This window comes from Asparagus officinalis, chromosome 4, assembly GCF_001876935.1.
Source record: "Asparagus officinalis chromosome 4, Aspof.V1, whole genome shotgun sequence".
NCBI classification, from domain to species: Eukaryota; Viridiplantae; Streptophyta; class Magnoliopsida; order Asparagales; family Asparagaceae; genus Asparagus; species Asparagus officinalis.
In genome coordinates, this window is record NC_033797.1 from 16,786,472 (window position 1) to 16,799,504 (window position 13,033).

At 35.4% G+C, this 13,033-nt stretch overlaps 1 protein-coding gene across 1 annotated transcript in view; it reads right to left on the reverse strand.

The window, feature by feature from the left end:
• The window catches only part of LOC109836756, an 8,593-nt gene continuing 387 nt past the window's right edge, over window positions 4,828-13,033 (reverse strand). Inside the window, exons 2-6 of the mRNA XM_020404756.1 lie at window positions 12,952-13,015; window positions 9,268-9,985; window positions 7,798-8,173; window positions 5,327-5,720; window positions 4,828-5,215 (exon numbers count right to left, since the gene is read on the reverse strand). Coding sequence (XP_020260345.1) covers window positions 5,670-5,720; window positions 7,798-8,173; window positions 9,268-9,985; window positions 12,952-13,015 — 1,209 coding nt within the window. The 3' untranslated portion in view covers window positions 4,828-5,215; window positions 5,327-5,669. The remainder of the gene's footprint in view (window positions 5,216-5,326; window positions 5,721-7,797; window positions 8,174-9,267; window positions 9,986-12,951; window positions 13,016-13,033) is intronic.

Sequence of the window (13,033 nt, forward strand, 5' to 3'; positions counted from 1 at the left end):
TAATGTATATATAATATATTTATATATATGTGTGTGCGTGTGTGTGTGTATATATATACTCTCTTATATATGTATAATATATGTATAAGTATATTCTCTCTTATATAAGTATATATATGTATAAGTATACTCTCTTATATATATATACTCTATCTCTCTCTTAATATATAACTATACTCTCTCTTATATATGTATAAGTATATATAAGTATACTCTCTTATATAAGTATATATATGTATAAGTACTCTCTGACTCTCTTATATATGTATGAGTATAAATATATATAAGTATACTCTCTCTTATATAAGTATATATATGTATAAGTATACTCTCTTATATATATATACTCTATCTCTCTCTTAATATATAACTATACTCTCTCTTATATATGTATAAGTATATATAAGTATACTCTCTTATATAAGTATATATATGTATAAGTACTCTCTGACTCTCTTATATATGTATGAGTATAAATATATATAAGTATACTCTCTCTTATATATGTATAAGTATATATAAATATACAGTATATACTCTCTCTTATATATGTATAATATAATATGTGTATATATAGAGAGAGAGAGATTAATGGGTATCCTTGTCAAGGAGGGGATTTCCCTCCTTGACGCCTATATGACACAATCTCCACCATCCTCATAGAGTAGGAGTGAGAGTATGAGTTGGTGGAGATTGTGCCACATTATATAGACAAGATTCCTATCAACTTAAGTGATAAGAATAGTTATCCCAAATTTCTATCCACACACATATAATATATACAAAAAGTCACTTCTAACATGAGCAATAGGATCTCGCTAGGAAACATCTAATAATGGTTAAGAAGTTTGGTTGGATGTCGAGGTTAAGTTGACACAGAGTTTTCTTGCTATGCTAATTATATAGTAGAGAGAAAAATGAATGGGTATAGCTTTGTACGCCTTCAAGCATTAAATTTATGCTTGACGATTACCTGAGGTGGCATAAATAACCAAGTCCACAAATCATCTAATGATGGGAGACCATATTTGCCATCAGGTTTGGAGAGTGTAACTAGGATATCAACATTTGAAATCAGTGGAGGGGATTGTGTCCACCTCACTAACGCAAAGTACACAAATTTTTTTTATACTTGGTATACTAAGCATTACTTACTTTTTCTCATGATATAATAGGTAATCTATAATAAATCATATAGTAGATTATAACGGATTAAGTTGAATAATATATATATATATATATATTGATACTTACTATTGTATAATACAGGGGGTAACTAGTTTTTCCTAACAAAAGGTGCACCACAATTAGAATTTCACACCTAAGGACTCAGCTAAAATCCGTTATTCCTAAAATTTTTTTTGATCCGCTCTGTTAAACTTGAATCTATGTCTTCTTAGAAACGCCAACATCAGAGCTATCGCAGTCATTTGGGTTAACCCGTCGTGTTTATTGACCATAGTCCGTTGATAGAGCCGTGCAGAAAGAGTTCTATCATGTCAAAACGTTTAAAATTCCACGGTGGAGGGTGGTGCAAGTGTCCACAAAAACACGATTGGGTTTACCCCAAAATTGTGTGTTTCGGTTTAAAAACGTTAGATCAAGTTCACGAAGCCGGGATCACAAAAAAAAATTAGGGAATGATTGTGAATTTTAGACTGTGTCCTTAGGTGGAATGCTAAGGTGATTCAAATTAGAAAAACATTTCTCCATATATAATATAAATATATTATATATAATTATATATAATTATTAATGGGTATCCTTGTCATAGGAGGGGATTTCCTCCTATGACGCCTCTAAAATCACATGATTGAGCGACATTGTGGATGATCCGCTCCGTTGAACTTGATTTACATATTCTAAAACCCCAACACACCAAGTTTGGGGTGAACCCGTCGTCGTTTGACCCTTCATCCACTCGTATCAATTTTAACGGTTTTGAATGAATAGAACTTTTCACATGGCTCGATGGAGGGTCAAACGACGACGGATTCACCCCAAACTTGGTGTGTTGGGGTTTTAGAATATGTAGATCAAGTTCAACGGAGCGGATCATCCACAATGTCGCTCAATCATGTGATTTTAGAGGCGTCATAGGAGGAAATCCCCTCCTATGACAAGGATACCCATTAATCTCTCTCTCTCTCTCTCACCACTCTTAATTAAAATATAACATTAACATATATATATATATATATATATATATATAGAGAGAGAGAGAGAGAGAGATATTAATGGGTATCCTTGTCATAGGAGGGGATTTCCTCCTTGACGCCTCTAAAATCACATGATTGAGCGACATTGTGGATGATCCGCTCCGTTGAACTTGATCTACATATTCTAAAACCCCAACACACCAAGTTTGGGGTGAATCCGTCATCGTTTTATCCTCCATCGAGCCATGTGAAAAGTTCTATTCATTCAAAACCGTTAAAATTGATACGAGTGGATGAAGGGTCAAACGACGACGGGTTCACCCCAAACTTGGTGTGTTGGGGTTTTAGAATATGTAGATCAAGTTCAACGGAGCGGATCATCCATAATGTCGCTCAATCATGTAATTTTAGAGACGTCATAGGAGGAAATCCCCTCCTATGACAAGGATACCCATTAATCTATATATATATATATATATATATTTTATGTATAATACAATTTGTTTATGTAATTTCTATAAGTATTTACAATTTGTTTATGTATAATATATATATGTGTGTGTGTGTGTATATATATATACATATACATATATTGAATGACATGAATACTTTGGGCTACATAGTCTAGTGGTAATATTTAAGAGTTTGTAGAGGTGGTTAGTGGTTCAAATCCTAGCCACAACATATATATTTAGAGGTCTTTGATTGGGTCTTAAGCTCTTTGAATTCTACAATTATGTTTAATTTTATTTGTTTCTATAAATTCTACAATTATTTTATATTATTTTATCATTTTAATTTTTATAATTTTTTATATTTGTAAATTACATAATTGCAATTGATTAATAATATAATTTTTTATCAAAATTGTGTTTATTTTTTGTTGTCTTCTTGAAAAATTAAAAATAATAATAAAAAACAAAGAAAACCCGGACCGGCCTGGAGCCCGGCCTACTCAGGCCCGGGCTCGAACCCGACCTGGGGCAACCGGGCCTGGTTCCGAGCTTCGGTTTTGCCCGGCCCGGCCCCGATTTTCCGAACCGGGTCGGCCCCGATGGACAGGCCTAGCTTTACCTTTTTGTTGTTTCCTTTACTTTCATGGAAAAGTGTTCTTTGTGCTTGTTTTCTCAAAAAAACATGAGGTATAAGTAATTTCCCCCCACTTACTTTAATTCGGTTCAACTTGAAAAAGGAAGAAATCAATTGATGTGTAAATAGATTCCCTTATTTTCTATTGTTCGGCTCAAACTAAAAGAAGAAAAGAAAACCATGGTTGTGGTCACATTGGTCTGCATACCATCCATATAGGACAAAATTGTTGTCAACATAAATTGAAAGGTAAACATATCCACCACACAAAAAGTACTTGGAACGGTACACCCAACAACTATTTTAGGTAGTAATTTGCAAGAAGATTAAAGATTTGAGGGACTAACTTCAAAATATGAACATTTAAGGGCATATTTTCAAAACGTTTAAAGATTTGCAGGACTAATTTTAAATTTGAGGTAGTAATTTGCAAGATGTTTCAAGATTTGAGGGACAGATCCCTTCATTGGTACAACTGAGAGAATAGCCATCTCGCCCAAATATAAGCTTAATATTATCAATTGTTCATCAAATTTCTACCGCAAACAGAATTCTTCAGGCTTGCAATGTAGATTAATCGAGAAATTAAATCCACAAAATTAACAAACAAAAAAGAAATGATAGCAACACCAAACTAATAATATAATAATATAATTCCATAAAAAATAATAACACAATAACTACAAGAACCAATCATTCATCAAACATTATTAAGATGGCAATAAAGGATATAGCATATAAATCAAACACATCAAGCCCTAAAACGAACGAAAATGGACCTGAAAGAGATCAGGATCTCGTTGCCAACGCAGTCGACCTCGATCATACCAAGAATCAGCTTTGATTGCTTGGCAACTGCCCTCCTCGATCTCTAATTCGACACCATCGGAGCTTCTGAGCTTGATCATATTCTTCGATTTGTAGTTGTCGGAGCTTCTGATATTGATCACCTTCATTGAACCGGCGATGGATTTCATTGAGAAAGGGAGAAGAGGGTGAAAGTAAACCCTAGGAGAAATGAGAGGGCAAACTGCGAGAAACCCAAAAAACACCCAGTTTTTTTTTATTGTTCTTAATCGGTTTTCTGCCCATTTCGGAGGTTTTTAGGCTGAAAACCGATTATCTTTTATGAGTGACGTGGCAGGGGTTTTCCTCCACTATTTCCTTTTTTTCATTTAGCGAGATGAGGAAATTTGACAATTTTCTGGGGGTTTCCTTCACTGTCAGATTTCTTTTTTGAGGAACCAGACAGGCCCTAATCATTATATTCTCATTTCTTCTAATATTTAATGGTCTCCATTGCACATAACCAAACCATCTCAAACAACGGCAGAGAATAAGGAATATAAGATCATCTCAGACGACAACAGCGAATAAGGAATACAAAATAGCATCCTAAAAAAACAATTAAAAGAGACGATGTAATAGGATAACAAACAATGTAAGGAATTGCCAGGGTTGCTTTTGACAGGTCAATACCAGATATGCAAGAACTCTACCATAAAGGCAACACTGGCAAGGTTGCTGCTGAACTTAAAGACCAATATGTGAAGAAAAGTAGACAACCGGAGAAAACATAGGTTCACAAGGAGGCTAATGAAATATTAACATATTGGACTTTTTAAGATTTCTTGTCATACTAAGCGAAAGCAGAACATAAGATTTTTCCACACACTACATCAATAGTAGCATCATATGAGTAGAAAACCATAAAGTGTTAAAAGTTATCTAACAAAGCAGTCTGTCTTAATTACAATAATTCCTTCGGTACTAAATATAGTAATCACACGCAAAGCCTTTTAAATGATGCTCTTCAATATTAAGAATAAGTTAACCATTTGAGCACCATACCTTCAAAGAGAAGAAGAAGATAGAGTTCGCTTCCCTCGGCACTTGGCCAGGACAAAGATCCCCCAGTATCCTGACTGCTTGTCTGAAACAGAGGATGGCGACAGCATGTGCTGCATCTGCCAAGAAAATTATGTAGCCATTTTTGTCAGAAAATTTGAATGAAGAAAAAAGTTAAAAAGGAAGAAATGTGCAATGAAACAGGAATAATTGAGTGTTCGAATACAAACCTCCATCACCCTAATTGGAGGGCTTATATCACAATTGCAAGTGTCATCTTTCTTCCCCCTGCAGCTGAATTTGCAGATTTCAATTCTGAAGCCAAGCACGGCTTGACTTTATCTTTAATCATATGTCTTCTTGCATCGAAACATCAAGAAACATCAAGAAGCATCAAAAGATAACCGAGAAAGCCAGAGATTGCTGAGTGAGTTCAATGTGCAGTAGTGCATCCAATCTCGGTCCTAGTATGCCTGCAATCACCCTGCCAACATACAAGAAAGCCTCAAACGAGGCAGCCCGCAGTTTTAAGCTCATAGTTCGCGCTGGCAGGTGCAGGCATGCCCAAGCCCCTCAACGGGGCCGAGCTAACCCAAAACTCGCTTCAGATTGCTGTTGATGAGTCTAAAAAAAATAAGACAAAAGAATCCAAAATTCAGTAGAAGTAAATAAGAAGTTGACTATCAAAAAATATAATTTCATTGATGTTAACTTGCACTGAAAAATGTGAAACTCAGTACAAAACATATGCATATTATTTGTACAACTAGATAAGTGAAAATACCCTGGTTTAAGTATGATCTAATCCAAGAAAAAACAAGTCAGGTGGACTTTAACAAAACGATCTCCTAAGGAAGCCAAACGCCCAAAATATCTGTCCACGATATTAGACAATCTGAAATTACTGTGCACATCAATGCACAGATCGATTGTTTCTGTCATATTCTTTAAGAACAAGAAAGGGTTTGCACCCCCACTAGTGTAGAAATAGAAGCAGCAGAAACAGCTATCCAAAATAGGCTTCTATCTGAGGCTTTTCGAAACATGGAAATAGATAATCTTATATGGATGACGATTACACTTGAGGACAGTAAACACACAGGTAGCCCAAACATGGGAACAGATAATATTACATGGACAATTAATTGCATTTGTGGACACTTCATAATAATACTTAGCAATCATCCAGTTATGTGATAGCATTATAGGGCTACTGGTTATATTGAAAATCTCAGGTATATAATATATAGGTAGTGGTATTGATCAATTTTATAAAACAGTCCACCAACCATTTAAGCAGATTATATTTCATGTCACCTTTTAGGTATCGGTCAAATCCTTCAATACAACAGGTATGTGCCCAAGAGAGCTCAGGATGAGGAAATGGCAGTAAACAATCATTGACAACCTACTATGTTGCATGGATACGGGTACGAGTACGGATACCAGTACGGGTACGGTATGGGACATGGCAAATTTGTAAAAGATAGGATACGGAGACACGGCTATATAAATATTTATACACGTATAATATATATTGGAACTAATAATTTACATGGTAACAAGGATGAGAATTAAATTTATGTTCCTTTATCATGTGGATTATAAATTATAAAATCACTAGTTTTTGAACTAGACATCCAAACAACCCTTCAAATCATAATTTGGGACCTGACCGGTGTCTAACAGTTTTCAAGAAGTGAATGTCAATTGTATTATGTCCAAAAAATGCATGACAACCATTTTAAAGTAGAACATGTATCGTATAATTGAGTACAACCGCGCATAAATGTATGCACATATGCAAGGAGTGTCCAAGGAAGTTTTGAGTACGGGTACAGGTACGGACACGTGTCTAGTACGGGTACGGCTTCAAATTAGAAGTACCCAGATAACACAGACAACCTAGAAAATCTCTGTAACAAAAGAAATTCAAAATCAAAATGCACTCAATTATAGATATAGACGGCTAAGTCATGTCTGGATTGGGTGCCCTTTATATCCAACTCTTAAGCAGATCAAGTAGCCATGCCATGTGCATACATGAGCTTCTGCAGACTGCATGATACCGACACATGTAGCATTTTAACTGGATAATCTATGTTGCATGGGCAGGGGTACAGGGGTGGGTACTGCTACGGGAATGGGACAAGTCAAATTTGTAAAAGTTAGGGCACAGAGACATTACTATAAATATGTATGTTATGTATATTTATATGTATTAAAATTATTAATTTACATAAGATCAATATTATTTTGTTCATTTACATGAGATCAATACATTAGAAATAGATATGAAGTGTATTATATACATCCAAGAAGCGTTTGATTTAGTGTGTATAATTGAGTACACGCTTGAAAAAACATATGCATATGTTCAAGGAATATCTAAGAATTTTGGGTACAGATACGGGAATGGGTACATGTCGGGTACGGCTTCCAAATAGAAGTACCCAGGTAACATGGCTGGATATGTTTTATATTTTGGGTTTGGACAATAGGATATGTATTGTCATAGTCTAAACAGATTAAAATTGTAATTAGAAGAAATTTAATGGGCAGGGAACATCAAAAAATGACAAACAAGCTACATTGCAAAAAATGGAAAACATGTAAATTTTGGAAACGAACATAAGGCAACCATGACAATTAACACCTTATGCATGAAGATCTGAACCAAACAAATAATGTGTGCATCTACCTGTGCAAAAAGCTGAACATGCTCATGTGGATGGACAAATGAAACGCCAGGACGCAGTGGGAGAGAATATTGGGATGGATGCATATACACTGATGACCCAGGATGAGAGCCAACACGACTTGGATTGAAGGATGCCATCATACCATCAGGACCATAGCCAACTGGAGAAGGTGCTGATTGTACAGCTTGTCCAGGCCAAGGTCCACGCATTTGTTGAGGGACAGACCGAGGTGGTGGTTCAATGGAAATTTGAGGCCTAGGACCTGAACCAAGCTGTGGAAATTCTGTATTGTAATTTACTGCAGGTGAAAATAGTGGTTGCATAGTGTATGGTCCTCCGCTAAATCCAAAGCCCGGATCAAATCTTTGCATGTATCTGATACAGATAATGTGATGAGGTTTAGATGCAATTATTATACAAGCCAGAATGCTAAATGTGATCCATATATCTAGAAATATTATGAAAAAAAATTGTAACCGTATTGGAGGATTAAAAGAAAGAAAATCCATAATAAAACAGATCACTATGGAGAACTAACTAGACAGCAGTAGCAACAACTGTATGGAACTTCCTAGTAACAAACTACTTGTGGTCGCCAAAAACCAGGAATATGCAAGTACTGCAACTGCCTTAGGCCCTTAGTGCCTTATAATTGTGAATATCATCCAAAACAATGTGAGCTCCTTGACAGAAAATCAGTCGTATGTACCTTTCCCATTAGGAAAAGAGAATAAAATATAGGGTAATTATTATGAAAACCCCTTCAGGTTTGACACTATTATGAAACACCCTAACGTTAATTTTTTCATTAGAAAAAACACTGTTGTTTTAAAAAACAGTTAAAACCTATTTAATGTCTACATTTTTCTCTAAAATACCACTCAATAAAGCTCTTCTTCTTCCTCAAACTATTGCAAAACCACCTCCCCTCTCTTCACATGACACCCAAGTAAACACGACCATTAACAAAAAGAAAATTAATAGAAGATCAATGCAATCTCTTCAACCCTTTGATTTTAGCCTCTATTTGGTGTGACATCCAATTTCTAATCTATGCCTTGCCTCTGGGAGAAAGGGAAAGCATGTTAAGAGGAAGAAAAAGAGGGTAGCTTTAGAATAAAAATAGGTCTTAACAGTTTTATAATCAGCAAGGTGTTTCAGAATGAAAAAATAACACTAGGGGTTTCATAATAAATTGTCAACCCTAAAGGCGGTTTCATAATAATTACCCTAAAATCTATGATGCCAAGAATGTCCTGATAATACCAAATTGGTACGACAACCTCCATAACACAAAATAGAATATTCATACATGTTTCAACATGTCGTAGAACATAACATGTCATCAGAATAACAAAAGGTGAATGTGATGTCAAATTTTCAGACCAGGTAAATGATAGAAGATAGATCATTAATTATAAAATGAATGGTAGCAAAGAACAAACAAACAAAGGCCTCAAAAAACATGCCTGTCATAATTCCTATCAAAATCTGGATCCTTGCGCTCCACCTCACGATCACGGAAGATCGCGACTCTATTACTTGCCCTGTATCTGCTAACAACTGGCTCTTTATCTGTTTTGTTTCTGTTCAACCTATTGCTACCTGAAGCAGACCCATTCAAAGTCCTTCCAGAATTATTTTCAGGCCGTTCAAAAGAAAATCGTTCATCAGGCCTAGGCATCATCATGGAGCAGTGCTGGAAACTGTCATCCACAAAGGAGTCAACTTCTGACTTGCCTATGGTACCACTACTACTGCTACTGCTATTGCTAAATATACGTGCACGTGCCCTGTTATAGTCTTCTTTCCTTTCTTCAACACTTTTAACATGATTAATCTTGGAAGAATGGGAACTTGAATTGCTAATATTTTGTGAACCCTTCTGTGGCCTCTGTTTGATTGCTACTTTAACTGCAACATTACCATCCTCATTTGGGAGATTGACAGGAATATCTGCAAGACGAATCATAGGGAAACGAGTCTCGGAAGTTTTCTGAAGCACAATACGTGAGCCAGATCCATCAGGCATGCTATTATCTGGTAGAGCCAATGACTGTAGGCCATAGTGCTGGGCTATGCGATGTGCTGCTAATCGAAGATAGGAGGTAGGAAGTGCCTGAAATTCCAACTGCTGTTGAGTAGGGTTGCGCAGAAACTTCTCAACATCTTGCTCCATCCTCAGAACTGTAGAGATAAATGTCAATATATTTGCACACGAAAGGCTTAACATGTGAGAAAAACATAGTTCCTCAACTTTAAAATGTCGAAAAACTGATACGAGTTCCCACATTTAGACATGATACTTCAACTGAAAGAATACTGTGACCTACAAAGTGCTATTAGCCTATTATCATGCTCCCAAGATCTATTAGTGTCTAACAGCTGCAACCTAAGAGATGAAAAATAAAATTTAACACAATGAATCCTCTTCCATCCTGTTCACAAGTTTCTCAGTTTTATCATAATATGTCTTTTGCTAGGGCTTTCTCCTAATTTTCCGTGTTATCTTCACTATTCTAATTTCTAAGTTGTAAACTGATTGATTTTGTCTTAGCAAGGGTGAGAATGATGTCGTTTTAAATAATCAGTCTATAGGTTAGGTTTAACTTGATTGTGCTTCAGTTTTGAAATTTGTTATCACTTATTTCTACTTAAGTTTTGATTTTGTCTCAGCATAAGCAATAATACATCTCAAAAAATCAAAAACGAATCACATTCCGTTAGACCCACAAACTAGACTGATTAATTAGAACTATAACATTCTCACCCTTGCCTCTCAAATTTATCATATTTAATCTTCCTTCTATTTTCTATTTTGTTTATTCTAGTACCATCATCTTTATTCACTAAAATAACCATAATATGACTCTCTTAAGAAGGATAAATAGGCCAGGTAACTATTTGCAGCCACATTTCTAGCAAGGTTTTAAATATCGGATATCGGGGAAAATATTGAATGGCAAAATCATATCATCTTGCGGACATCAAGAAAATATCGAGGATATGTGGTAAATATCGGAATGCCATAACAGATATTTTTGTATATAGTATAATGCACTAAAATATAATCTCAACATACTTAATGAAATCTAAGCATGCAAAATATAAATAATATATGTTTAGAATCATTAATCAATCTTGTAAAACAAGCAAAAGTAAAAATAAACATTGCAACATTTTTTCTGATTTTTTAGGCCAAAATGTCATTTGATATAATAGGAAAAAATCATGATATCTCGCCCTAAAATTGCCAAATGTGGTATGTTGTTTTGCGACAAACAATATAAAAGGACATGTCAGCCAACATATCAGCTGATATACCAACCATATTAGCGACACATCACCCAAAATTGTAAAAAAGCGGTAAAGGATATTTAGAGACCATATCGGTTGATAAGCCCTGTAAAAGGATATATCGTGCAATATATCAAGTTATGTCGGAGATATTTAAAACAATGATTTCTAGACAGAACCACCCAAATTCTTTATAGGCTCAAACATTGACAATAAAACAAAAATATTATAATGCTTTTAGCTTGCGATATGAAGTGTTTTCGCTCTTCAGATTCATGTAAAATAGTGTTATATAATGTCGTCAGTTACTAGATGGCTACCTAGGCAAAACCCAGACACAAGATAGCTTAATATTAACTTAAGGGCTCCCAAATATGCATTGTCAGCGATAAGCATTTTCAGACCAGAATTAATTGATGAGTTCAGCTTAATTAGCGCCTAAGTGTGATGCCAACATTGAACTTCATCCGGTGTAATTGGATCCATGTGTGTTTGAGACAGAAGATTGAACCATCAATCCCACCCAGTCCCTTCCCGTTCTGACTTCTCCCCACTAAGCCTCCCTCTTCCCGACCTCCACAGCTCTGTGTCTTCTACACACCAACCCCACTCTAAGTGCCTTCACAATCAAGATGAATGATACCGTAGAAGTTAAAAATATTAGTAGTTTCATGTTCAGTTCAGTTTGAATGTTCGTGCAATTATTTTCGAATTTTGATTATAGTTTAGTGCTTCTTCCTCTCTCCTGCAGTCTATCTTTTTGTTGATCCTACCATCTCAAACTGCTACAATCAAACCTCTGTTTGAGGTCAAACATGTTTGAGGTTACTGTGGTTAATGTTGTTGCACTATTCTTCCTCTTCTTCTCATGTTCTTACTACTCCCACAGCACTCTTGAAGCTAGAAAACGAAATTAAAAGTGATAAATGTAACTCTTCTTGGTCTTCTTACAAAATTTAGTTCTTATGGGCACTTAAATTTTCTGCAGTTTCATATCACCCAACCAAAAAGGTGTAAAACACTTTAACATTTACCAAGGCAGTTGGATGTCAACAAGCAAACAACGCTTTCTAATACATCGTGTAAAAGTACAGATAAAAACACACAATTCACACTATCACTGCAATAAAATCCACATATTTGAGGTCCACTCTTAATTTTCATACAATCAATTCCAGTAAACTACACTAGAGTCATTTACCACATCAACAAATTAGCCTTATAAATACTAAATTGATAATAACATATCCAGCTCATCTATAATGTGCCAATACTACTTGTCCTGAAAATAATATTCCCAGATTTTGAAAATAAATCTAAACTGTTAGTTCAAGACTGCTTAGTAAAAAAAGAAATCATGTCTTCTTCTTCTAGACCCCAGAAAACAAAGATCATGAGTTTTACTTCATAGTTAAATCACCAAGACAACTCACACCACATCCACCATTCAAAAGAGATCTCTTCACACAATCCCAAGCTCTGAATACCAGAAATATATCCTCCTCTCACTGTCTCACACAACAATATAAAGAACAAGTGCCCATTTTTTATGCAATGGCGTCATGCCTAAATCAAATTACAACCTAAATTTAGAGTACCAAATTAAATGACAAATTTTAGTTTGACTGAAAACTGAACCCTAAAAACGCCAGTATCCTATCCTTGTCTAAGTTCATAGAACCGTAACGCTTTTGCATATATCAAAACCTTTTCATCTCTCGACTTCATCAGTTATAGCGGATCTTATTCAGGTCAACGATAGACTTGGTCTTTAAACCCAAACCCTAATTTTGGACAGCAGACAGATCAATAAGAAATAAAAATCACAACTTTAAGCTAAAGCCTTTACTACTTACTAGATAACCTCTCTCTAGGTTTTTCCAACGCCTCTCTAAGAAACTGATCCACTTGGTTCAGCGCCTCTTCTGAAATCCCACC